Raw genomic sequence first — 26,471 nt, 5'->3', positions numbered from 1 at the left:
TCTGGGCTATCCAGCAAATCCTTTTCCTCAGAGCTCACCAACAGGGAGGGTTCTCCACAGCTGGGGGGGCAGTCCACACTTTGAATGCTAATTCAGGAGATATCACAGAGGAGACAGCAAGGAAGAATGTTTGGATCTGCAAGAGTTTTCATAGAATTTCTCCCTGTTTCACAAATGTGCTTCCTTTGTGTCCTTCTATTTCTCAACACTTGTGAAGCAATGAGGGCTTCAGGAATAAATTTTAGGCAGTCTCCTAGTTTGGGCAAGTTCGAGTCCTTGTTGCCATTGGAGTAGTGGCTGCCACAGGGAATCATGTGATGCAGATACCAGGCTTGGATGTTACTTTTGGGTCAGCTGTTATGTTTAAAAAGTAACAGGTTCAGATTTTTCTGCAAAACATTGATTGACACAAAAAGGGGAAGGTACTTCTGCAAGGAAGATGCTTATGTGTGGTACTTAATGCCTGTCTAGCAAACTAGAAACTGAAGAAGTAATGGTGAGGGAAATCCTCTCCCAGATCTTCTCTGTGTTCTGATGTGCCTCTGCATTCCTCCTCCACTGCTGAAAGGAGAGGATAAAACTTTGTTGATTTGTGCCTCATGCTCTATGGAGAAGTCTGAGTGAGTAGCTTCTTCAGGTCACCAGTCTGGGAACAGAGATGGTCTTCTTGCCATTCTGAAATCATCTCTTCTCTCCATCTGTCCAGGGTGGGCTTTCTGTGTGCTTTGGTTTTGCTGTGGCGTCGATTACCTGGCAGTCCTGTCTGCTGGAAGACAAACCTCACTGTATGCTTAATGGTGTCTGGTGGATGTCCATCTTCCCTTAATGCCCTTGTTTTGGCCCCTTCCCTGGCTATTTCTGCTTTCCTCCTCCCCTTCTCTCTATGCAAGAGCTTCATCTGTATCTTCCTGTCATTTGAACCAATGATTTCAGACAGTTTTGACATTATTCTCTTGACCTTCATGGTTCAGTTCTTTCTCCTTCATTGTGAAGACATCTGTGGTGTGATCTGTTCTCTGTACTCCGCACACGCTGCTGAAACTCGTATACAAGTCCTGTCTATTGCTGTTCTTGTCATAGTTTTGTTTTTACCCTGAAGTTATGTATTGGCATTGTTTACTTGGTTCAGTTTTTGGCTGATGTAGTTGTATTGCCTGGAAATATAATTAAGTATTGATCACAGTGCACTCAGCAGTCAAATTAGTTCAGTAATTATATGTAACAGTTTGTAATTGCAGTAGTGTTTGTCACCTACTGGCTTAAGTAGCATTTTGTACACATTGAGAGGAAGGGCATAGAGAGAGCTTGGCGTGATGTGCTGTGTTTTGGTTTCAGTTTTGCCTTTTATTACTTGTGTGCCCCTTGGCCACTGGTGGTCTGGGAACTGCTGTTTTGCTGGTACCTGGTGTTTTCTTCTTACCTATCACTTCATACATGCTCTTTCAGCTATGCTCAATTATACTTGCTAGTTTCTTGCCTCTTCCTGTTCATTATTCTCTGTTGGTCATAAACTTCCAGAAGAAGCCCTATCCCACCTCAGTGGTTACTGCTAAGCCCTCTTATCTGTTGGAAGCCAGACGGGAGTACTTCCAGTTAGTACCTCACTTTCAGGGGGCTTCCTGGAAAATGCTCTTGTCTCCATTAGAGTATCTGTTGGTGGCTGACCAGATTCAGGAGCTGAGTAGCTGCTTGCTGGAAGATACCTTGCTCTGCCAGGTCTCCACATCACAGAGAGTGCAAATAAATGCAACTTGTCCGCTTTGCTCCATGGTGGTTTCCATTGCTCCAACTCCTGTGTCTCCCTTAGACTTGCAGAGAAACTGCAGAGAGCCATTGTGGATATATGGCTTGAGAAGCACAGATGGGAAAAAATTTGTCTGCTATGAAGTTTTGCTACCATTTCACATTGGATTCTGTCCATGAAGAATCTTTGAAAACTTTTGGTTAGAGGCAGTCTTTAATATGAGCTGTGTGTTTAACCTCAAGTGTCCTGGCTGGCTTCTGCAGTGCTACAACCAGCAGGAAAATTTCCTGTAGCCTGACCCCAGTGAATGTGGTGGAGATGCAGAGCTTTCTCCTTGCACCCCTCCTGCTTAGTTACTGAAATGTCTGTGATGAGCTAAAAGTTTTATTACAAAGGTTTTAAGATGTTTGGGGATGTAAATACTGGACTAACCAAGTAAGTGGTTGTTAAGTCATCACTGTGGCAATGTAGCAGGACCTTGCGCCTTGCCCTTGTTGAAGGTAAAGCATGTGCTGCCTTCATGCAGCCGTATCAAAATGGCTGAGCCCTCAGATTCCTCCTGCCTCTTTTTGGCCATTTCCATCTGAGGAAAGGTCCAGCTGCAGCTCTTCCTAGCGGCTACATCCCTGCCTTGTCAGTTGGTTAAGGCAGGGGCTCCTGCAGGTGTGTGTTTCACTGAGTTGCACAGTGAATGCAGTGTGGTTGCACTTAACTATTTTAGTTGAAAGAAATAATTTTGCATGATACTGTCTGTCTACATCTCTGCCATGTCCTGTGTTTTAGTGGAGAAAGGAAAAATGGCCTGAAATGCTAAACCTGGATCAAGGGAATGAGGAAAACTTAGTGCTTCTGTAACAACAAACTAATGGATCCATGAAAGCTATTATATGAAGAAGGGGGGGGTGGGGGGAAGGTGAGACTCCACAAGGAGCACATGGTAGTATCTGCTGTAATCTCTGTGGAACAGAAAGCAATTCCACAACTCGTTCCAGGTATTGCCTCACACATCCTTCTGTGTGCAGCTGGTGTGCTGCCAGTGCTGCAGTGGCACCTGACAGTGACGTATTTGCCTGTCTGCCTTGGAAGTCTAGCCCTCTCTGTGCTTTTGCAGTTCCTCTGAGCATCCTCAAAGGCCTTTTCTCCCCCATCTCTTTCCTATTGTTGTTCACCCTTTTTCCTGCTTTCAGCATCCCATCAGGCCACTGCTCTGGCAATGAGGAAAAGGGAGCACAAAATGAGGTTCTGCACTGGGTATTTTGAGGAAAAATACCTGTGGTTAAAAGACAGCTATGGTGAACACATGAGTGTGTTCATAAATATGAATAAACATTGGTTATGCCTAAATGCCTCTTGTGCACTACTTACAGGAGCTACAGAATTGTCTGAGGTGTAGGGTAGCTTCAACTATATAAAACGGTTAAACAGTAAAAATCTGTGTTTTGGATAAACAGAAGTCTTTTGTCTGCAGTCCCATTAAAGAAGCTCTTTAGAAACTAAGACTGAAGAAATTCAGGTGGGAAGAAATCTGTCTGCTGAAAAACCTAGGAAGGAGACCTAGGAAATCCACACCCTGAGAATGTAATAACAAGTACAACTGAGCACAGCTGAAAGGGCATATATGAAATGATAGGAAAGAAGAAAAGAAAATGCCAGAGGAGTCATAGGAACCAGTATCTGGAAAGGGAAAATTTCCCTAGAGAATGCCCATTTAATTGTCTACTAGCTGATATCCAGTTAAAATAGAAGGAAATGAAAGTAAGTTAATGTTTTCTTGCATTTTGCATAAACTAAAAGGTAAAAATCATGTAGTATAACACTTTCAGATCTAGATCTTTCACTGTGTAATACTGCAGAAGGTACTGAACTACTGATTTTTCAAACTTGTCAAAAGTAATCTTATTAGCAGGGATGTAAAGGATAATTTGAGGAAAATATCTTTAAAATACAAGCCTACAAGCCTGTCAGAAAGCATAGCAGTGTTTTAGCATTCCATCTCCTTTGATAAGCCCTAAGGAGAGAAGTGGCCTATGGGTAAGCATGAATTACTTTTGGTCTCAGACTAAATTTCATTCAGATATTTACAGAATCACAGAATCATTTTGGTTGAAAGAGACCTTTAAAATCGTGAAGTCCAGCTTCATGTGTTAACCCAACACTGCCAGGTCATCACTAAGCCAGGTCCCTCAGGACCAGATTACCCATCTTTCAAATCCTTCCAGGGATGGTGACTCCACCGCTTCCTGGGGCAGCCTGTTCCAATGCTTGACAACCCTTTCAGGGAAGAAATTTCCCTGATGTCCAACCTAAACCTGCTCTGAAGCAACCTGAGGATGTTTGCTCTGGTCCTATTGCTTGTTGCTTGGGAGAAGAGACTGACACCCACCTTGCTACAACCTCCCTTCGAGTAGTTATGGAGAGTGAGAAGGTCTGTCCTGAGCCTCCTTTTCAGACTAAACAACCCCAGATCCCTCAGCCACTCTTTGTAAGACTTGTAGTCTGCTTAATTCACAGCAAGGGCTGCTTCTACAGTTGCATACTTTAATTACCAGCACCATGATCGTAAGACCCATGCCCAACCTGTGGCACAGGTCGACACAGGCAAAGTGACAAACCCAGCCTGTAAAGCACCCACAGCTGCCCTCAGAGGCCCAATCCCTGTCTGGGAGGCCAGAAAGGAAAAGTCCTCTGAGGGAACTGTGCTGGGCCTGCCCAGGATGCTGGCCTTTGCTGCACCAGGAAGGTGGCTCCCTGCTGAGGGGTTCCACAGCCTGGACAAGGCTCTGGTACTGTGGTCCTGCTGCTTCTCCTCAGCTGCTCTCACACTCCTGTGCACTCACTCATTTATTACTGTTGAAGCTTTTATAGAAACTGTATTCTGTTCTTCCTGCTGCTCTCTACCAGAACTGCAATATCCACAGAAAGACCTGTTGTGCATGTGTTTTCCTTTGTTGTTAAGGTATAAATCCTTATCTTCTGTGGAAGGGACTTCCCAGCTGTCTGGACCGTTCCATGCTGTGGGCTCCCCAGAGTCTAGTTTGGTGCATCCACCTTAGTGGTGTCTGTGGTTTTGTACAAACATTACAAATATTTGCTGTAGGAGATAAAGACAGCTTAGAACTACATCTCCATATGTCCCCAGTACCTTGTTTGCAGGTTGCAATAGCAAACCTATGAGTCATTGCCTTACAGATGCCTGCTCGAAGGAACTCTGTTGCCAAGGTGACTTTTCAAATACTGTTTTTAGGAGGGCAAGCCTCTTCGGATAGGGGAGCCAAAGATTTGTGCGCATTCCTCACTGAGCGTAAACGGAGGATGGGCTCAAAAGAAAACTGATCTGTCCATATCATGCTGGACAGTCAGGAATGTGGGTTGTGCCCTATCATGAGCCCCAGTGCTCTTGCCTCATGGAAAACAAAACCCTGCTACCCTGAATGATCAGCATGTGCTGATGCTGGAGTCAAGGGCTGACGTGCTAAGCTTGTGTGCTCTGCTGGTGGCACTGATCTTTTGCAATTGGCAGCGGGGTAGGGGAGGAATGAAAATTTTTCTGCAGTGCTTTGCCATGCCACGTCAGGCAAATGTTTTGATGTTACAGCAAGTATCTTTCCCAAAGGATAGTTTTCACAGGTGCACCTACTTTCAACACCTCTGTAGGGAGGCTATCTGAATTTTTGAGTTTTGATGTTGGACATAATCACAAAATTGTGAAGGTTGGAAGGAGCCTCTCAAGATGGTCCTAGTTCAGCAGGGTCAAGTAAGGTCATATACAACAGATTGTCCAGGAGTGTGTCTGACCAGGTTCTGAATATATCCATGGGTAGACACCTGGAGATTCAATAATCTATTTGGGCAACCTGTCCCAATATTTGGCTACCTTTACAGTTAATAAAAAAAATAAAAATTATCTCAAAACGAAGTGTTTCAATTTGTGCCCATTGCTTCTTGTCACTGGGAACTGGCTCTTCTCTTTCCTTCTCCTCAGGTGTTTATGCTTATTGATAGAATTTCCCCTGAGCCACCTCTTTTTCCAGTTCTCAGCCTCTCCTGAAGTTAAAGATGTTCCAGTCCTTTAATCATCTTTCTGGCCCTTAGCTGGAGTCACCCTAGTAAGTGCTTAACTTTCTTGTACTGAGGAGCCCTGACGTGGATCTAGCATTTAGGCTGTGGCCTCCCCAGTGCTGAGCAGAGGGGAAGGGTCATCTCTTGTGACCTGCTGGCAGCACTCCTTTTAAAGCATTGCAGGATGCCATTGGGCGCTTTTACAAGGGCACATTTTTGGCTCATGTTTGTCTTGGTGGCCACCAGAATCCCCAGGGACTGTTCTGCAAAGATGCTGTCCAGTTGGTTAGTTGCTCTGTGTCACTTACCTGGAAGCAAGCATGTGACATGGAGGAGAGGAGGTAAGTGGAGAAGGGGAAGTTGGAGGGGAGCTACAGCTCTGAGCTGGTGGAAAGCTCTGTTGGTAGAAGGTTGTGGCAGTGTCTGTGTGTGTGCACACCCATCACAGCTGTTGAGGGGGTGGTGAGTCCTAACCCACTTGGTTTGGTTTTGATGTTTCTCACTAATTGCACAGGCATCTTTTAACAGTGTTATGACTCCACATGCAGCTCAATGGAGAGGTTCTAAGAACCTTGTAGCAGTGTGTGGTCTGCCCTCCCTGTAAGCTTTTCCCTAAGGTCAATGCTTATAAATGGCTTTGTAAGGGCTGCCTGTGCTCCTAAGCTTTCAATTGAAAGTCAGGTCTTGAGGGCTTTGAATAGCACCATTGCCCCCTGTATCTAAGTTACAACAGAGGAAGCTGCTTTACATGTAATGCTTAATGCCAGTTTACAAGCTCACCAGCTTTCTGACCTGAGATCTGGCAGAGATGCACTTGTTCATGTTCTTAAGGAGTATCTTCAGCAGATCAGACTCGTTTCCCTTAGATGAGGGAGGGGAATAATGTGTGGTGGCATTGTGGTTCCAGGCTCCCCTGGCACTGCCTGAAGCTTCATTTGGTCTCAGCTCTACTGTCTTTCCCTTCTTGGAACCTTGACTCTTGGGCCTCTACATGCCTAAGAAGATGGCTCGTGGGGTTTCTCTGCGAGCAGTAGCAAGGCAGGAGGTTGGAAATGGTGAAATTTCTTACTTGAGTGTGGGAAAAACAAGGCTCTGCTGCAGGCCTGTGGTTTCCTGGATTAGCTTGATTGCAAGGAGGCTTTGCCATTCTGTCTCACATGCAGACATTGCAAATCCTCCTGTTCTGTAACTGTTCCCTATGTAATTTGCTGTAATCAGATGAAGGGTGTGTATGAACTTCAAGAAGTCTTGTCATGAAACCTGAAAGAAATCTCCTGAACTGAGATGGTGGGAGTGTTTTGAAAATGCATTGACATTCTAGCCCCCCTGCTTCTCTTCTCCTTGGACTGAGTGACCTTTTGTAAGGCTAGAAGCCACAGTGGCATTTGCTGAGAACTGATGGGCATAACATTTACTGTATTTATTTAAACTGTTTATGGGGCTGTACAGAAAGAAAATACATGCCAGAGAAAGCACAGGAAAAAGTCAGCTTTTTCAGATACGCCATTCCTCAACAAATAAGAATATCTGATTTGCACTGTGCAACTCCAGAATACTTCTGGAGGACTTCTTGCCTTTTTGTTGGAAGAAATTACACTTCTTTCATGTATACCAGCCTTTTTTTTTTTTTTTTTTTTGGTTACTACCCCCCCCCCCCCCTTTTTTTTTTTTGAACATAAGAAGGGGCTAAAAGGGCTTGAAGTGTCTTTTTTTGAAAGCAAACTCATTCTCTCAGAGCAGAAAACCTTGTTTCCCGAATGAAATCGTATTTGGTCATGCAAAGTCTTTGCCATGGCATGCATTTCCCAGGGCATCTGTTTGTAGGTGAGCCTTTCTGCATTTGCTTTGTGCTTTTTGAAGCTCAGGAAGTGCTGAGTACTGATTTGGTTTTGTCTGGATGCAGAAGAAACATGAAGAGAAAGAAGTAAAAAATAATCCAGTGTCTTTTCTTACAAAGGTGTATGGAATCCAGGCAGCAAGCTGTCTCTCTGGTTCATTAGGATATGCAACTCGGGACACGTTTTCTATCAAACAATGTGGAGCTCCTGCACTGGTGGAACACTGTCCTCAGCAGTTGCACTTTCTGCCACATGGTGTTCTTTTCTGACTAGGGAAGCATCTCAGAAAGCAGTGAGATTTACTGCTTCTCTGCTCAGTGGAAGACCAGCAAGAGGGTACCTCTAAGTCTGCTGAGCACAGAGGCTCGTTTGGCTGTTGCTCACTGTAGTAGCCGTCCAAGAATCCCAGAAGAAGGGATAGCCAAATGTGTAAGCTGCAGGAAAAAGGAATGCTGAGGGATAGCTAAATTTTGTCTGCAATTTAGTAAGGATAAATTAAAGAAAAGGATGTTTAAAAAAAGGTACCTTCTGCACACAGTTTCAAGAGCTTTACTAGATGTTAAATAGTTACAGTTCATCCCCTTGTGTTTGCCAGAGCCAGGCTTTCTGAAAGATGAGTTCAATACTTGATTGACTTTGCTTATGGTAGGCAAGTCCTCTTCTTCCTGTAGGTGCCAGAAAAACTTCTGTAGTTGTTTTGTCTCCTGTGGGTCCTGGTTGTATCTCATAATGCTTTCCTGGTCAGGAAGGGGAGAAGCAGCATGGCCTGTCTGAGATCAGGCAGTGGCACTGTCTGTCTGGTATCCTGTGTTTCATTCTCCTTCCTCAGTCTCACCGCATACCCAGTGACTCAGTAGGACATGCTGACAATAAATACATGTTTTCTTTCAGTTCTTTTGTGAGAAACTTTCCCAAACCAGCTGCAAAATGTATGTGGAAATATGAAGCATTTTAGTGCTCTGGACTAGTGATGATTTGGACCTAATCTGCTGCCCTCCAAGGTGTTCACAGCAGGATAGTGGTAATACAGGAAAGGCACTAGTGGAAATTCATGAACAAAGTAAACCAGAAGCCACATGGTTGTCCCTCAGCATAAGTTCTGTGGATGTTTCTCCCATAAGAAGGCTGAAATCATGCTGGATCGTTTTTCCCTTTGACCCCACCATGTTTGTACCCTGTATGTGTGTTTGGGTTTTTTTTTGAGAATAACTACTGGAAAGCAGGCCTTTTTCAAAGAGCAAAAGATAACTTTTCCCAGGGAGGAGCCTGGGACCTGGCAGATGAGATGAGCTCGCTGCGGCTGCCACAGCTTCTCTACTGGGAGGCCTACAGTGATTGCTGGGATCTCTCTGTGTCATGAACTGGCAATGTCAGGCACCTGGCTCATACAAGACATTTTGCAGCGCTCATGGCATGCTTTTTTTCAGAAATCTAGGTTGCCTGGAGACATTACCTCTTTCTGCCTTGGTTATGAACATAGCCTTCCAGCTGCAAAAGCAGTTCTAAGGACAGTGACACGGGGCCAGCTTGAGCATCCACTCTGTGCCTATCTGAGCCTGATCCTTGAAATGTCAGCCTCTCTACTAGGGAGCGCTGCTGAGATGATGCAGGTGGGAAGAGCAAGGACTTCTGAAGAGAGAAAAAGGCCTTAGGCAGAGAAGGAAAAGGTACTTTCACTTGCAGCAAGGGCTAAGCATGCCTGCAGCGCTTAAGGCATTGCTTGAGAAGACAGCTTTTGTCTCCAGAGTTGCTTTTTTCAGGCTATTGTGCAGATTGTGACTTCCTACCTCCTGAGGGGAAGTGCTCCTGCTTAAGATGGCATGTCACTTGTGTGCTTATGCAGCTAACTAGAGATGAGTCTCGGCTCTTCTGCAGAGGGAGGTTTCGTGCCCTTGCTGTAGCTGGTCAGAGCCTGGGGATGTTTACCAAGCCTGACATGACCTTGGTGTGAGGACAGGAGTTGCACTGTTCCTCTGTGTCTCAGAGCAATACTGGGCTTGGACGTAGGCTCAGCTTTAAGTAACCAGGGGATCTGAAATGGTTGAGAGTGCAGATGCCACTTTAAATAGGATGCCTTCCTCATCTCGGGCAGGAGGAAAGCTTGTGTGCAAGTGTAATGATCAAGTGTGAACAAAAATAATGTAGCTTGTTTTGGAATATAAAAAGCAAATGCTGTATCCATGGTGAAACCTGGCCTGTCCCAAGAGGGCCTGTCATCTCTTCCAGCCTGCTCAGGGTGGCAGGGCTTGAACTGGGTAAAACCCCAGAGGTCCCCAAACAGTATAGGCTATCAAGCTGTCTCTAGGGACTTCTCTGGGAACAAGGATGTGAGGAGACTGGATATCAATGCCCTGCTTCTGTTCTTGCCACCTCCACTGGTCCTAGTAATGGCCCAGGCTCCCTGGATACTTCTGTGTCAGTGCTTTCTGGAAGAGAAGTGGAGCTGGAGGTTGCCTGGTTGGGAGCTGAGCTGTTGGGTGTGGTGGGGGCAGCAAGCCACCAGGCTGGCTCCTGTAGAGCACTGTTTCTGCTGGAGGGTATCTTGACTGACTTTCTGCCTGGTCTGTGTTGCCCCTCAACTTTCTTCCTGTAGGAGAAAGAATATCTTCAGTGGTTCTGCACCGGCATCTGTCAGGCCACACCACTGTTGTTTGCCCCAAAAGACTGTGGTTTACCATTTCCTAGACTCTTTCAGTGTAAAACGGTATCAGGCAGTTTACAAGTGACACTGTGTAAAGTTTTTAGATAAAACAAACGAAAAACTACCACCCATCCAAACCCACACCCATTCTTCTGCTGTTGGATGTACTCTGAATTTCTGTAGTGGACTCATCTCACAGCTGTAGGCATGTGCTTAGTTTGCTGCTGTTACACAATTGAGACTAAAATTAACACATCTGTTGTTATTTATTTTCAATTTATATGGTACATATTTTGAGCAGCAACAGCTTTACTGTTATGTACTGTCAGAGTTCTGGGAATAATATTTAATATTACATACAGTTCCATAATAGCTCGTGCCAAAAGTAGGACTTGAGGCTTCACTGCAGTTTTGCATGGTGAGGAGCAAATGCCCAATGCTGAAGGTCCCTCCTCAGTGTGGCATTGCACAGGAAAAGGTTTCTTTGATACTTCTACTCACAGATTGAGAAATGTGATGCCCAAAGAGTGGTGGTGAATGGAATTAAATCCCTTTGGTGGCTGCTCACAAGTGGTCCGTGGGGCTCAGTATTGGGGCCAGTTCTCTCTTATATCTTTATCAATTATCTGGATGTAGGGGATTGAGTGCACCCTCAGTATATTTGCAGATGACACTAAGCTGTGAGAAAGTGCTGCTTGAGAGTAGGAAGGGTCTCCTGAGAGACCCGACAGGCTGGGTTGATGGGCTGCGGCCAATTTTATGAGGTTCAACAAAGCCAAGTGCCGGGTCCTGCACTTGGGTCACAGCAACCCCATGCAGTGCTACAGGCTTGGGGCAGAGTGGCTGGAAAGCTGCATGACAGAGAAAGACCTGAGGGTGTTGATGAACAGCTGATGGAATATGAGGCAGCAGTGTGTCCAGGTGGCCAACAACATCCTGGCGTGTATCAGGAATAGCATGACAAGCAGGACCAGGGAAGAGATTGTCCCCCTGTACTCAGCATGGGTGAGGCCACACCTTGAGTACTGTGTTCAGTGTTGGGCTGCTCCCTACAAGAAAGACGTTGAACTGCTGGAGTGTGTCCAGAGAAGGGCAATGAAGCTGGTGAAGGCTCTAGGACACAGGTCTTATGAAGAGCGGCTGAGGGAGCTTGGGTTCTTTAGTCTGGAGAAAAGGAGGTTGAGGGGAGACCTTAGCACTCTGTAGAACTACCTGAAAGGACGTTGTAGTGAGGTGGATGTTGGTCTCTTAGCCCTAGTAACAAGTGATGGGGTGAAAGGAAATGGCATCAAGTTGCACCAGGGGAGGTTTAGATTGGATATTAGCAAAAATTTCTTTACTGAAGGAGTGGTCAAACATTGGAACAGGCTGCCCAGGGAGGTGGTTGAAACTGCATCCCTGTAGGTGTTTAAAAGATGCAGAGATGTGGTGCCGAGGGACATGGTTTCCACCAGAATTGGTGGAGTTAGATAATGGTTGAACTTGATGATCTTTAAAGATCTTTTCCAACCAAAATGATTCTGTGATGCTGTGAATCAATTTCTGATCAAGGCCTTGAAGTAACATGATTTTTCTGAAACTGAAACCTCTCAGTTGTGGAGTCAAACTTAAAACAGTGACCATCTTGGGACTCAGGGAAGTCTGCAGTGTTACGGCTTTAACCCAGTCCAGCTTCTTTCTAAATACCTAGAAAGGATAAAATGGGGACTCCTATCTATCTATCTATCTATCTAATCTATCTATCTTTGCATTTACTTAGAATCATAGAATCATAGGAGGGGTCCTTTACTAGTAAGGCACAAACTTTCTGAAATGAAAGAAGCTGTACTCCAAAAAAGAATCCTCTTGTCTGCCATGAAAGCAGGATCCTGAGAATTGCCAGGAGTAGTATCAAACACAGGTAAAAAGGAGGCAAAAAGCTATTGTGGTTTTTTTTTTTTTTTTAAACTGTTTATATTTGAATTGTTTTGTACTGCATAGATCAGAAGGAAGAGAAAACTCATCTTTGGTAGAAGGAATAATTGTCAAGTTTATGGTATGCAAATTACCCTCAGCTCATGTAAGTGGGTTTTCCTCACTTTTCTTCCATGCACAAGGTTTCAAAGGCAGGTGTTGTTAAATTACACGTGGAATGGGCCTTCTGATTTCACAGAAAAATAATGAAACTGGAGCTGCAGTTTGGCTTTGATCTCAGAGGTGCTTGCAAGCTAAATAAAAATAAAAGACTACCTTGGGGACAGTCTGTGCTGTTAATTAACTAGCTAAATTCTGCCTTCACATTTCTCCAGTGTATTTCCAGTAGCTTTGGCACTGGGCTTTGCCACTGAAAGTTGCCAAACACAACTTGGCACCTTCCAGAAACAAAACAACCTCTTGAGGGATAGGGAGGGATATGTGAAATGGACGTGTCTGGGAAGGAAGCAGTGGAAAAGGGCAGAAACTGACCACCTTACTCAAGGTGGGTGGAGGAGGGATCTGGCTCCCCTCTCTACACCCTTCTGGTGATCTTCGGCTGCCCGCCTGGGTGCCAGCTATCATTCCCAGCCTCCAGTGAGATTGGGCTTCTGCCAAGAAAACAGCTTTTGTGTTTCCTTAAATAATCCACTGCTGTTTCATGGAAGAAAAAATAAAAATGAATTGATGTTATTACTAGAATTGGCCAGCGGGCTGAATTTTATTTTTTATTCCTTTCTATTAACAAATCCCGACAGGCACTGTTTTCCCAATGAAGTAATGAGCGTGTTTTCAGATTGGGGGGCAAATCTTCCTGGCACTGTGCCACTGAAATCTGGGCAGGCTTGGGCAGCCAGCAAGGCAGGGTGGACGTGTCTGGTGCAGGCAGCTGTGTCAGACATTACTGGGGTGCGATCTGCGTTTTGGCCTCTTGTGATTCATCATCTTTTTTCCCTAAAACCACAGCAACATGGAGTGATCGGAAGTGGGGGTAGCTGGGAGCTGATTATTGGAACATGCAGTTAGTTGTTTTAGCATCTGCTTTGATACCACAGCAAAGGGATTGAGGAAATTCTCACCTAATATCATTAGATATTTGTCCCTCTTATCACCTGCGCCTGCATCCCAGCAGGGCTGTCCTACTGGCCTGGGCGTAGCAGGGTGCCCAGGTGTTGGCGCTTTTTGCAGGAGACAGGAAAATGGATTCCAGCAGCAGTCACATAAATCTTTCAAGACATCCCTGAGCTCTGTAAATAAGTGATAAGCTTTTAGGCATGGTTTTATTTCTTGCTTCTTGGGTGTATTGACTACAGTAGTGTATCTTTCTGGGACACGAGGCAGTGAAAGCTACAGCTTTGTTCTCCATGTCCTCTAGAAACTCAAAACATGGTGGTGGTTGTTGGTTTTATGGAAAAGTCCCCCTGGCCCCAGCAGGCTTTATCTCACCTTGAAACACTGGAGTCACTAAATTTTGATCCTGCTTTTGTTGAAATGATCCTGAGAGATTTGCAGCTTCAGAGAAGTTGTCCTTAGTAAGTTGTTTGTAGAGTTGCATCAAATTCCTTTTTTAAAAATTTTTTCCCCTGTTTCTATTTGGGATATTTTTTTCTTTACCAGGCTCAAAAATAAACTAAAGTGAGAGGAGTAATCTTTGAGAAGCTTGTTGCTCTACTGGCCTTCTTGTAGAAGTATTCTCAGCACATTTCAGAAGAAAGTTGACTGAAGTCTATTTTGTTTGAAACACTGGAGATAAGATAAAATTTTATAGTGTCTGCAACAGTAAAAATATTTGTGGCATTGTTTTACTTGGTTTTGGATATCAGTGATCACCAGCTGGTTTCCAAATACTGAATTTGGTGTATAGGAAGTACTAGCCTTTTTTTACAAGCTGTCGGTAATAGTCTGCTCCCTAGGGCTGCCATGGATCTGGGTATTTCAGACTGTTTTCAGTCCTTCCCCTCCCTGCCACATGCTGTCTGGGCAAGCAATGAGGCCCTCGTTTGGGCAGGCGGATGCTGATAGCTGTGTCAGGTTGCCATTTCCCCTCCTACCCTCACATGTCTGGAGCCTGTCTTTTCCTTCTTTCTAGCTTTATCAGTCTGCGTTTTTTCAGATTTAAACTTGCTTTTTGCTCCCAGTTGTCTCTTAACACTTGAAGCTAGTATTCAGAAGAAAATGCCAGCTCCCAGCTCAGGTTCTTGCAGGGCTGCAGGACATGGGGAAGAGTCTCTCAAAAAGCTTTTTTGCAAGGCCTACTTGGCCTGAGAAAGCACAGCTTGTGCTGTTGGTGATCTAGATGCCTTTTATTTCTTAACCAGCTGTGAGCTGAGTTTAGTTTGCTCTGCTAAAAGTTGAGGTACAGTATAGCCCCTGGTCTGCTCGCAGCCTGCATGACGTGCCAGCAAGTTCAAAAGCATCAAGGATTGAACAAAATATTACAGTCTCTGCTGTCTTTGGGAAATGTCCAGCACTGAATCTGTGTGCAGGAGGCAAGCTCCATCTCAATGTCTCTGTTTTTCTCTAGGTCTAGAAGAAAAACCAATTCTGTCCAAAAAAGAAAAAATGAAGCTGAGAAAAGAAAGATGGCTACTAAGTAAGTACTTCTCCAAAGCACAGTGGCACTGTGGGCATCTCAGAGCATGCCTCTGCTGGATCTCTGTACATGGGGTATGGGTGGCAGTATTGGGCAGTTCCAGGTGAGGCTGAATCCTTATCTTTCATATCTGCTCCCCAGCACATGGCCTGAAAGCCCCAGATACTGTTTTTTAGTGTTAGCACCAAGACTGAGTCATTGCCTCAAATCTATTTTTTGTCTTCCTCCATGTGTAGTATAAATGATTACATGAAACCTTTATTTATCCAGATGAGGCACTGTGCCCATGTAGACTGTGCCCGTTTCTCTATCTTTTAAAGTTTTGGTACAGATCTGACTAGTTGTATAGTGGAGTTCCGCCTCCCTGAGGAGCCCCGGGGATGGAACAACAGCCTGGAGCTGAATGCCATGCAGCCACCAACTAATTCCAAGGCTCTGTGATGAAAGCCTGCAGTGGGCACTCCTGCCTTTCAGTAAGGGAGGTGTCTGGACGCTGCTGGTTGTGTACTGTTCTTTCCCATGTGTCACAGGACAGTGACCCACTTACCAAACAGTCTGGCCTTTCTCAAGGCTGTGAAATACAAGGTAAACAAAATCAGCCCATGGCAGAAATGCTTCTTTTTCCTGTGGGAAATGTCTGCAGCTTTGCTTTGAGTATCTTGGCACAGTAAAAGACACTCAGTGTTACAGAGGGACTCCTCTTGCCACCTGTAGCTGTTCTTGGGATAGGCTTTTGCCTTAACATCTTCCTGCCCAGGAGAGTTGCTAACAGACTGTGTCTGGCACTGAGGGATGTGGCTTCCTGCCACACCATATTCTTTTTGGTCTTTAGCTCTGAGCTCAAGTCCATCAACCTGTGATTTCACTAGGTTCCTCCTACATAAAAAGCTGGTAACACTGTGAGTGTGAAGGAAACCTACTCCCTGTCACCAACCAACAACTTCCAAGTGCCTTTGACATCTGCAACTCTTGGTGTCCCTGTTGGGCACACTGCATAGATGGCTGTGCATAGTCCCAGCATCTGGAATGGTGGTTGTGATTTTGATGCTCCTAAAGGTCTTTCCTTGTTTGATATTATTGTGGGAACAGAGGAGGGGACTGCTGGAGTACAGCTGAGCTTTCCCTCTCCTGAAAGGAGGTACTGTTCTGACTGCTGTGGAGGAAGGTAAGTTCACAGCAGCATTTAATGACATCCTCAGTAAGAGGGGTACCTGGGACTCATGTTTTTTTGCAAGAAACAGAGGGCACAATCCTGTACCTGAGTGTCAGTGCTGCTCCCATAGACATGGCCAACCGGTTTGGTAAAGCCCAGGAACAAGGTCCCTACACTCTTTTAATCCTGCCCTCCTGTATATGTGCCTTTGTAGCATCAGTCTTTCTCAAGATCATGTATGTTATTTTGGCTCTGTTGTGGCCTCTTTTCTTCTCTCTTGGCTCTGAAATTACCAAGATGAGGGAATACAAATGAAACGTAGAGGCTTGGCTTTGAGGAGAACATCAAGATAGAAAACTTTAAGTCGAGTTATCTCTGTCTTAGAAGATACTAGAAGTGCTTTACAGATACAAAAGTACCTAAATTGCTGTTTCTCTTGACTTCTCCACTAAACTTGTGGCCAGTTGGCAAATACCAGCATTCACTAGTAAATGCTTAGCTAGGGCTAGCAGGTACGAAGGGATTTGTGTAGGAAAAATCAGTAAGTGTTAGTGTCAAGTATATAGTTTGTTTTTGAGAAAAAGAGAATAGTTGGGAAGAGCCTATATAAACATCAGTAAAGAAATTTATTATTAACTAGAGGAGCAAAATGAACTGGCATTTCCAGAGATGGCGATTTTTAAATGAAACTTGGCATTCTAACTTTGTGACCTTAAACAGCTGCAGTCAACAGAGACACACTGATTTTTATCTGATGCAGATAACTGCCAATCCTTTGTGGGTTTTGTAATCTGCCCCCCCAAACCAGAACCCAGCTTGGACTGTTGAAGTTATCATTACACCTCTGTTTTCCTAAATCTTCCCAAGAGTTTGTTGTTTCTTCTTGACCCAGGGCTGCTTTTATGGCATTGAATAACCAAGACCCTGGGAACTAAAGTTCAGCCCAGTAGTGTAAATGCAAAACTCGGAGATTTCTTCCATTACAATAAATCATCTCAGGAGAGTCTAGAGGGGGGGGGGAAAACCCTATGTAATTCTTCAGGCATTAGAAGTATGCACATTTAAAAATACATATATTGCATGACTCCTCAGTTGAAGAAGACTTCATAGGAAAAGAATTTGGGATGTTTGTGCCGAATCAGGTGTCTGAAAATTTTGAGCACATACTGTTTATGAAAGCACTGAAGTAGTCAGCTTCATAAAGCCAGACCAAAAAAAGAAGTGATGCAGAACAGAAAGCTGTCTTCTTGGCAGGACTTGCTGTGAGCAGAAGCATTTACGATCCAGATTTGTCACAAACATCCATGTACAGCACAATTGCAGTTCACAAGAAACTGTTGCTCTTTGGCTCAGCTAAGTTGGGGAGCAAACAAGACAAAGATATTAAAGGAGCCAGCAGCTAGCCAGTGAATTTGAGTTTTGCTTTCTTGAATATGGGCAGCAGGATTAGACCCAGAATGACTGGTGGCATCTTGCCTCTGGTCTGTAGAGTGGCACTGGCTGCTTTAGTCCTGCTTATGTGGCTATGCTGCAGCTGAAGCCGTTGCCCTGACTGTGTTGCCAGCTTGGCCCCACAGTCATGGAGCTCCATCCTGTCTAGACAACGAGTTTCTAGCTCAGCACCGGGGCTCATCCTCGCAATACACTTGTTGGCCAAGGCAATAAGCAGAAGCCTGCTCTTCTGCTGCAGCCACCGCTGGGTTCTTGTAGAGGAGGTGCAGTCCTCCATCACACTGGTACCATTTGGGTGTGTCAAGGCAGTGCAGTGGGTTTCCAGGCCTGGTTATCACCTGGCAGAAGGAAAGGGAGCACATGGATCCCACTGAGCTCTAGTTGTTTCTGGTGGCATCCACCTCAAATAGTGTGTCCCGTTCTGGTGTGCCCATCATAAGAAGAACACAAAGCTGTTGAAGTGAGTGCAGAGGAGAGCCACAAAGGTGATCCAAGGGCTGGAACACTCTGCTATGAAGATAGGCTGATGGAGCTGGGGTTGTTCAGCCTAGGGAAGACTCCAGTGAAGACCTTATAGCTACCTTCCAATACCTGAAGGGATCCTACAGGAAGGCTGGAGAGGGACTTTTCCTAGGGATGTCTAGCAATAGGACAAGAGGGAATGGTTTTAAGCTGAGGGAGAGTAGGTTCAGACTGGATTTTAGGATGAAATTCTTCAGTATGAGGGTGGTGGGATTCTGGAATAGGCTGCCCAGGGAGGTTGTGGATGCCTCCTCCCTGGGGCTGTTTTAAGGCAAGGTTGGATGAGGCCTTGAGCAGCCAAGTTTAGTTGAGAGGTGTCCCTTCCCATGGTGGGGAGGTTGGAGGATCTCTAAAGTCACCTCCAACCTAAGCCATTCTGTGATTCTGGGACAGGTTGAGTCATCTTGGAGCTCAGCTGGAGGCTTGTAGCAGTGCTGGGATTTTGTGGCCTGTTCTGGAGAACATATTTTGGCAGGACTTACCCTTGGGCCTGCTGCTTTTTGACGCTTTAGACCTATTTCTATGCTAGAGAGCCTTGAGGACTGAGGCAGAAGCCTGCAGTGTTCAATGCCCACCCCCTGTGGCCAAGAAGGGAGACTACTGTAACATTTGTAGAGCCTTGCTCAGAGCTGCTGCAGGGAGACTCGTAAATATGGTCTTGAGGAAAAGCCAGCTGCCTCTGTGTCTGCTACTTGATGCAGTGCCTTTCTAAGGGTGCAGTTTGTCCAACATCTGACTGCTTGAGCTCCACATGAGTCATGAAGGTGAGACCTTGACTTGCTCCAAACTAAGTAAACAACTGAAATGAAGTCCATCTTTTTGCCTGTGCTAGGAGATTGTTGTTTTGACCCAACAGCAAAGCAGAGATGGGGATGTGACTGTTTAGCACCACGTATGGAGCTGACTGTGTTTGGTTTGTCTCTTCCTCTCTTCTGTCTTCCAATTCCATGCAGAGTCAGCGTGTTTTCCCAACCCCCAGGACTTTTGTGTCATGCTGCTGTGAGCAATGAACAGTCTCACACACCATGGTGCAAGGGGTGGAAACAGTCACACAAAATAAATCTGGGGATTTCACTTCCCATGGCAATTATCAGTAGAGATGTGTATAGTTATAAGCAAATACAACAAGGGAGTGAACTACCCAGCTGCATTATTTTCAGTCTTTCCCTGGTTAAAATCACTTCTGGCCTGTTGTTCCTGTGGATGGTGAAGCAGCCTATGAATTTCTTAGCTCATGAGTTATCTCATGCAAACATTTCTGCTTCCTGCAGTAACATCTTTTTTTCTCATTCAGAAATAGAAAATGTGAAGCTAGCCAAGCAGAAGCAAAAAGCTGAAGCAAAGCGAAAAGCAACACCTGTAGTGGGAGACATGCAGCCACTGATGGAAGCCCTTCCTGAGCTCTCTGACCTAACCACAGGTGGCAGAAGTGGGAAGCCACCCAAGAGGTATGAACCATTTAGGGATAAGCTGTGTATCTCCCTTACTCCTGTGGGAAGAAGTGCCCTTCAGCTCAGCTTGTAGTTACAGGCAATGCAAGTTTTATGCAAGTGTTCAGAAGAACAAGAGGATATGGCTATACACTTCCTTGGTCTTACTCCTTTCAGTCAGAAAGTTCAAGCTTCAAGTCAGAACAGTTGCCAAAATGGTCCTTCCTGCTACTGCAGTCACTCTTCTGTACACTTCATGGCAGAGGGTGATTGGCACACATGGAAGCGTTTGGTGGTCTTGCAGAAATCTCCTGCCTAACATCCTCTGTCAGCTTCCTCTGTCTTCAAACCTGGACCTCCAATGGGAATGTGGCAGCCCTTCTTCTGGAAGCCTGAGCTCATACTCTGACTTTGTTTTCACTTTGGCTGTGAGGCTGAAGCCCAGTGGAGCTCAGCAGGGTAGAGAAGCCCAGCCCTGGCATTGTCTGCAGTTGGAGGTGGGAGCTTGGTGTTGACTGATGTCACCCAGATTGCCTGTGACACGCTGGCTAAAAAGCAGTTGGTACTGGCATGGAGGAACTACAGTGCTCTTCTTCCCCTTGCTGGCTTGTGGCTTCCTGGGCTGTGTGTGAGGATGCGAGTGTGTGTGTGTGTGTTAAGTGAAATAATCAGAAGAGGCTTTTATAGGATTTGAATTATTAGATAAACGAAGGGTAATACTCTGGTGATTTGTCAGCATTATTAATAAAAGATTAGATTCTCCAGGAATTTGATCTCCTGATGGGTAAGAGAGCATTACAGGGAGGGTTTTATTCTATTTTATAATGAGTGAAGTGTAATGAAACAGGGCTACTAACATGATCCAAGTGAGCAGGCTGCATGCTGATGGCTTTGGTGGGGGAAATTCAGGCAGCAACCTTTCAAACAGCAGGGCAGAGCTGTTGAGTGGGACTGAAAAGCCTTCAGAAGCACCACGCCATTTAAAATAGGGGGATGACTGAAGGCAAAAGCGGGCTTGCAAAGCCTGAAGCAGAATTGTGCCCTTGTGGTGTGCGGCGGAGGAATCTGTCCCAAGAGGCACAAGCCTGTAGGGCATGTGATCTCATACAGTCTGGAATGTACTCTAAAAAGGCTTTCCTTTAAGCATCATCATCCTCTGCAGAGCTGCTTTGTCTTCAGAGGGACTGCTGTGGCAGCTTGGTGGCACACTTGGCAAGCTCCTGCTCTGTGGGTTGCCATCCAACCTGAGGAGAGATTTCTCTGCGCTTCTATAAGCAATTGAGGCAAGCTGGGATGAGAAATCGTTCCTGTGCTGAGCAGTTAACGAACATAAAGAGAGAAGAGATGTTTCCTGCTCCTTCTGTGTCTTGGAATACCAGTGGATGGAGCAGTGCAATGGGAGCTGCACAAATCCCTGTAGCTGTTAGTCTGCTCTTGCTGATTGCCATTCCTCATGAGCTCTCAAGCCTGTTGTGTAATGCCAGCAGTGCTGGGGTGACCTTGAGAGAAACTGAAGGGTATAGAGCAGCATGCAGGCATTGATCTGCCTGGCTGCTGTTTGCTGCACAGGCTCTGTGCTGTGAAGGCTGGCTGACATAATGTCCGCTGTGTTTGGGTTTGTCAGGGTGGGCAGGGGCCTGTGACCTGAGGGACACTGTTTTGGATTGAGGGTAAATCAGGTATGATGGGGCAATGATGAAAGCAGCCCTCAGCAACTTAGGTCCACCAGGATCCCCCATGAAGGAGAATAAAATGGATAAGAAAAGGAGCAGGAATTGATTGTGTAGGGAAAGATGATGAAAGTGAGCGGGGTGAAAGAATAGGTTGCAGGGGAGGAGGCGAAAAGGAAGAATGGAGGAAAAAAATGCAGAATAAAAAGGATGGAGGTTAACATGTCAGAGTGGAAAACAAGAAGAGGAGGTCACTGTAACATTGCCAACAAGAGACCAGATCCTACTGTCTTGAAGAGATGGTGAGAGACTGTCCTATTTCCTAACCTTGAGAAAGTTGAAGGGCTCTGGGGCAGATTAAGTAGAGGAGGCCCTGGCCCTCAGCACCCACAAATAAAGGAAGATTCCTCCTTAAGCTCTCTTTCAACAGAGGGCAGGAGGCGAACTCTCTTACCCCCTTCAGCTGTGTGCTGGGGCTCAGCCCTAGGGCAAATAAGAGAGAAACTGTTATGTGCAGGCAGAACCTGTTCCCCATTTGCTTCTCCTGTTTGTATCTGTGTAATCCTAAAGAATGGAAGAATATTCTTGTCTTTATGGTAAATCTATGCCACTGCTTGGTATTGGGCACCACGTACTTCCAGCTTCCTGTGCAGGATGGGATTATACCTCGAATCTCTTTGGACTTTGCCCAGGAGTAAGAAAGGAGTGCAGAGAGTGCAGATCTATGCCTGCCACTGTGCCTCAGCTACACATAGGGCTCCATTCTAGGTTCCTATGAGTTCATCGTCTTTCAGTGTCATGGGCTCTCAGAACCTATGTTTGGTGGCAAAAGCTGAAGCTGTGCTGTGCATTCTGTTTAAATAACCTGTTTGCAACTTACTTAGACTACAGAGCCTTTGGTGAGGACATGCGTTCACAGGGAGAAAAGAATATTGGCATTCTTCATGTCAAAGTGTGACTCTCTATACTCCAGTGGTCCCACTGCAGGATCCAAAGAAGGGCTGGCAGTGCTGTCTTCTTCCTGAGTAACTGTGATGCTGTAATTGATGTCTGTCCATGCTGGAGCTCTGCAGCGTTAGCAAGGAACATGAGATATGCAGAGGTGACACATGCCTGGTGGTGAGGGGAAGTTTGATGGGATTGTTAAGCAACAGTATCACTATGACCTGCAGGTTAGTGATAAGCAGAAAGTAATCTGGGCATGGACAGCTAATCACCAGGTTTAGAAGTAGCATTTGGCCTTCCAGTACTTAAAAGGGGCCTGTAAGAAAGATGGGGGCAGCCTTTTTAGCAGGGCCTGTTGCAGCAGGACAAGGGGTTTTAAACTAAAAGAGGGGAGATTTAAACAGATAAAAGGAAAAAAAAATTACGAAGGTGGTGAAACAGTGGCACAGGTTGTCCGGAGAAGTGGTAGATGCCCCACCCCGGAAACATTCCAGGTTGGGTTAGATGGTACTCTGAGCAACCTGAGGTGGTTGAAGGTGTCCCTGCTCAATGCAGAGGGCTTGGACTAGATGACCTTTATAGGACCCTTCAAACCTAACCCATTTTATGATTCTATAAACTAAGTGCACTGATTTTTCTGCAGTGCATTTACTTCTTGTTCATTCAGTACTGATTCCTAAGATGCTAGTCTGTGGCAAAAGTAATTTGCATCTCCATTACTGTCTGGCTATGGACATAATTGCCTTTCAGGACATTTTCCATGCAGGACAATTTCCTATCCTTTCTGGGAAAGCAGACTCAGAATACATGGACTCTTTCCATCTCCACAGGCAATTGGTAAATTACTGCTTCTCTGTAACACTCCTTCACACACTTGTTTTGTTTCTTCTCTCCGCAGCCATGTAAAAGCAAAGGCAGAAGCAGCAGACTTCTGTCTGATGAAACAAGCTCAGAAACACCAGCTCTTGTAAGTACCCAGCTACTAGAGTGCCCATTCCCTGCTGAACATCACTGAATGGTTGAGACTGGAGGGGGGACCTCTGCGTGCCATCTGATCCAGCCCCCCTGTTGAGCAGAGGTTGAACTGTTTGCCCAGGGTTATGCCCACCCAGTTTTTTAGTATCTCCAAGGATGGATATCACACAACCTCTCTGGCCAACCAGTTTCAGTGTTTCATTCTTGCACACCCGAAGGCCCTAGAAGAGGACCTAGAAAGGTGGCAGCTTTAATTTTCCCTCTTCATAGTGCAGGATGTTTCTGTCTTAGTCCCTGTCAGACTTGGTCAGTTCTAGATGTATTCAGTCTACTTCCATGTCTGTCTCATGTAAAATCTAAGCAGAGAGAGCACAGGAAACTGAACTTGCTCCTTTAAGAATTTACTTTCCCCATATCATTGAAAAGGTGATGGCTTGGGCCTTCTGTGTATGGTTGTTGCAGGACAAACCCATACCAGTTGTATCTTGTCTTCCTGGCCCTGGCCACAGCTGTCATTTCTGGCTGTACCAAGTGAGTATGTCTGCACTGTGTCCCTCTGTTTGGCATGTGACAATCTGGTTATGAGCCAGGTGACACGTCCCTTGTCTTGGCTTGCTGCCTTGAAGCTGCAACATCCAGTTGTGGCCAAGTATCTTACAACATCAGGCCTATATAGCTCTAGTTGAAACCCTTCAGGAAAGCCTGCTGTGGTTGTGTGGATGAAACTGTGTAGCATTAGGATCCAGAACTGCTCTGTTAGAACATCTCTAGGATGCTAACTTAACATGCTATGCATTGCTTACAAGGACAACTGCTATTGGCATCTGCCAACCCTTTTCTTGTAAAATGAAGCACTAAATGCTTTTGAATAATTCCTGGGCTTGGTCTGGCAGCTCCTTACTCCTCTGTATAATCTCCTGGATATTTTATACTGCATGAGGAACTTCATTTCCCCACAGCACAGCTCTCTTAGGACTAGACACTGTGATCTGGTAGTGTTTGTTTTCTGTGATCCATGTTTCCAGGATTTCTGTCACTTCTGGTCCATTCCATTTCTAACTGAGGCTGAGGAGAACAGTCTACAGTTCCCAGTACTGCTCTTCATCAAAGTCTGTGAATACCCTTTGCTGTCTCATACTGGCCACTGTTGATGCTGGGATGCGTTTTTCACTCATTTCTGCCTTTATGGATGAGTCCCTTGGCTCATTACAGAAGCCCAGGGGTCATGGCTTTGAGTACCACCACTGCACATCTCGTTATGCTAGAACTCATAGATGAAGGACACTGCTTGAGGAAGGACTTGTTTACAGATCTAAATTTGAATAGTCAACTCCAGCACAATCTTCTGTATCAGCAGGCCAATGCTGCCTGTGTGTGCCCCTCTCTTTCTCTGCACAAAACTGGACAGATGCAGTGAAGATCCTCTCTGGCATGTACCCTACCACAGTGGTCTGGGAAGGCTGTGCTTCTTGGGAGGGAATGGTTTGGAGGAAGGTCTTGAAGTTTATTTTCCAGGATATTAGTTAGGACTGTAGGTTTCCTAAGCCTTGCCTTGTTGCCTCAGCTGCCACAACCCAAGCTTCAGGTTTGACTGCTCTCTCTGTTCCTCTGGCAGGGGCAGGGCTGATGTTGAAGGGAAAGGCCGTGCTAGGGAGGGAGCTAGCTGCATGCTGAAGGCTGAAGAGCACTCTGCTAATCCATAGCAACTACAGAGAATGTGGAGATATGTGTCTGGCTGGGCTGTGGAGGGCCTGGCAGCTTGTCTGAGGGAGGTGGGGAGGCCACCTTGGATGTGACTTACATGAAAATTTGTCGGGTTTTTTTGTTTGTTTTTTTTTTTCCTCCTTGGTTTTTAAGACAAAACTATTACCACAGCAACCAGCTGTGACCAAGCATGCAGAGGTAATTCTGTCATGCTCCTCCCATGGTGTCTAACTAGTGTTGCACATAGGATTACCAGGCCTTGACATTGAGCAATAAAGAGAGTCAGCTGATGAGCTCTTGAAAGCAGAATCTGCTTCTGTGCTTGTGCAATCTGGAGTAGTTTTAATTCTTAGAGATTTACTAGATACTCAGAGTCTCTTGTTCCTGATTTACTAGGGAAAAGCTCTAAAAAAAACATTGCTAAGTGATGCTGGACACTAACGTGATTGTTTCTGTCTCTGTGGCATGAGATCAAATCTCTGGCTCCTATGAAGCTGGCAGCAATTTGAGCTGTGCCCTTGGGTAAAAGAGGTTTTATTTCTTGCACTGTTTCTTTCTGAAATTTGCACTCAGGATCATTCTGTCTGTACAGAAACGCACTACTTTGAGTTCTGTTTTGATCCACTCGGTCCTTTCTGCATCAGGCCTTTAGCATTTGTATGTTATTTTATTTCCCTCAGGGAGGAAGAAGTGACTCGGTTTCATGAGGTCATCACCAATCCTACTTACAGAGCCAACCCCCTCATGGCCATCAGCGAGCATCTCTCCAAGAGGCTGAGGCAGGAGGAAGAAGGTAACCCTCTTTAAGGTGTGAGCTGAGACCAAACGTGCACACTGGAGCTGGCATGAGGGCTCCAGGCTGCAAAGGAGCACAGCATTAACATGACCTGTCAGCCATTTTGGCCCTTGGAAGCAGTTCAGCAGATTATTAAACCCAACAGTCCTGTTTTCTCTCTGCAGGAATAATGCAATTTTCTTCTGACAGTGGCAGCTGCTCCTTGGCAAGCAGCCTGCAGAGAGTGTTCTGCAGGATCTTTGTGCAGACATTAAGCTCTCTGTGAAGTGCCTTGACACTTCTTCCTCTTTTTGTGAGCAGGCACAATTTAGGAAAATTTAAAAATTGTGCCAGTTGCAGTGTATCTGTTTTCTGTCATTTCCCTCCCTTTTCTGACAACTCTGAGAAGAGATTCACTACTGCTCTGTTGAGGTGGTTCAAGACCCCCAAGCACTGGAGACCAGAGGCTGTTGTATATCTATTCAGATACATTGTTTTATGTCAGAAATTTAGCTTTGTAATAAATGCACTTTCATACAGTACTGGGTTTGTCTGGTTCTTGTTTTTGTAAATACTAATTGAAACATGGCCTGACTCCCAATGGGAAAGTGACTTAACTGGGTACAGTGGACCACTAGGCTGATGTTGCATGCAACAGAAGCCATGTGAAATCCTTACAGGACATGTCTAAGTCATAGAGACATTCCTTCATCCTGCCCTGGAAATGTGTGCTTTATGTAGGTGCTGCTGATCCCTTTTGGCCTATGTTGTGTTCCCTGCATGGCCTGCTCTGTACGAAGCATCCCAAAACATGTCCTCATGGCAGTTTGTGATCTTCAGCCAGTCACTCATGGGGTTTGGGGACCACTGCAGCAGGGGAAGGCTTTTCCTTCTGCCAAACACTAGTTTTCACAAGAGTCCAGTGAATTCCACGGGGATAACTGAAGGCAGGGCTCTTTCCTGTTTTAAGATGATCTCAATTTGACACCCCAAAATGTCAATGCTGTCTTTTGAACC

The 26,471-nt window shown here is 45.5% G+C and overlaps 1 protein-coding gene across 1 annotated transcript in view; it reads left to right on the top strand.

Annotated features, from left to right (window-relative positions):
* Positions 1–25,974, top strand: part of SLX9 (SLX9 ribosome biogenesis factor) — a 47,553-nt gene extending 21,579 nt beyond the window's left edge. Inside the window, exons 3-6 of the mRNA XM_054381168.1 lie at positions 14,760–14,828; positions 19,250–19,403; positions 22,899–22,967; positions 25,360–25,974. Of these exons, the coding sequence (XP_054237143.1) occupies positions 14,760–14,828; positions 19,250–19,403; positions 22,899–22,967; positions 25,360–25,486 (419 nt within the window). The 3' untranslated portion in view covers positions 25,487–25,974. The remainder of the gene's footprint in view (positions 1–14,759; positions 14,829–19,249; positions 19,404–22,898; positions 22,968–25,359) is intronic.
* The last annotated feature ends 497 nt before the right edge of the window (positions 25,975–26,471 follow it).

This window comes from Indicator indicator, chromosome 5, assembly GCF_027791375.1.
Source record: "Indicator indicator isolate 239-I01 chromosome 5, UM_Iind_1.1, whole genome shotgun sequence".
Lineage (NCBI taxonomy): Eukaryota > Metazoa > Chordata > Aves > Piciformes > Indicatoridae > Indicator > Indicator indicator.
Note: the sequence above shows the minus strand (reverse complement) of the source record. Positions and strands in the feature narration are given on the sequence as shown.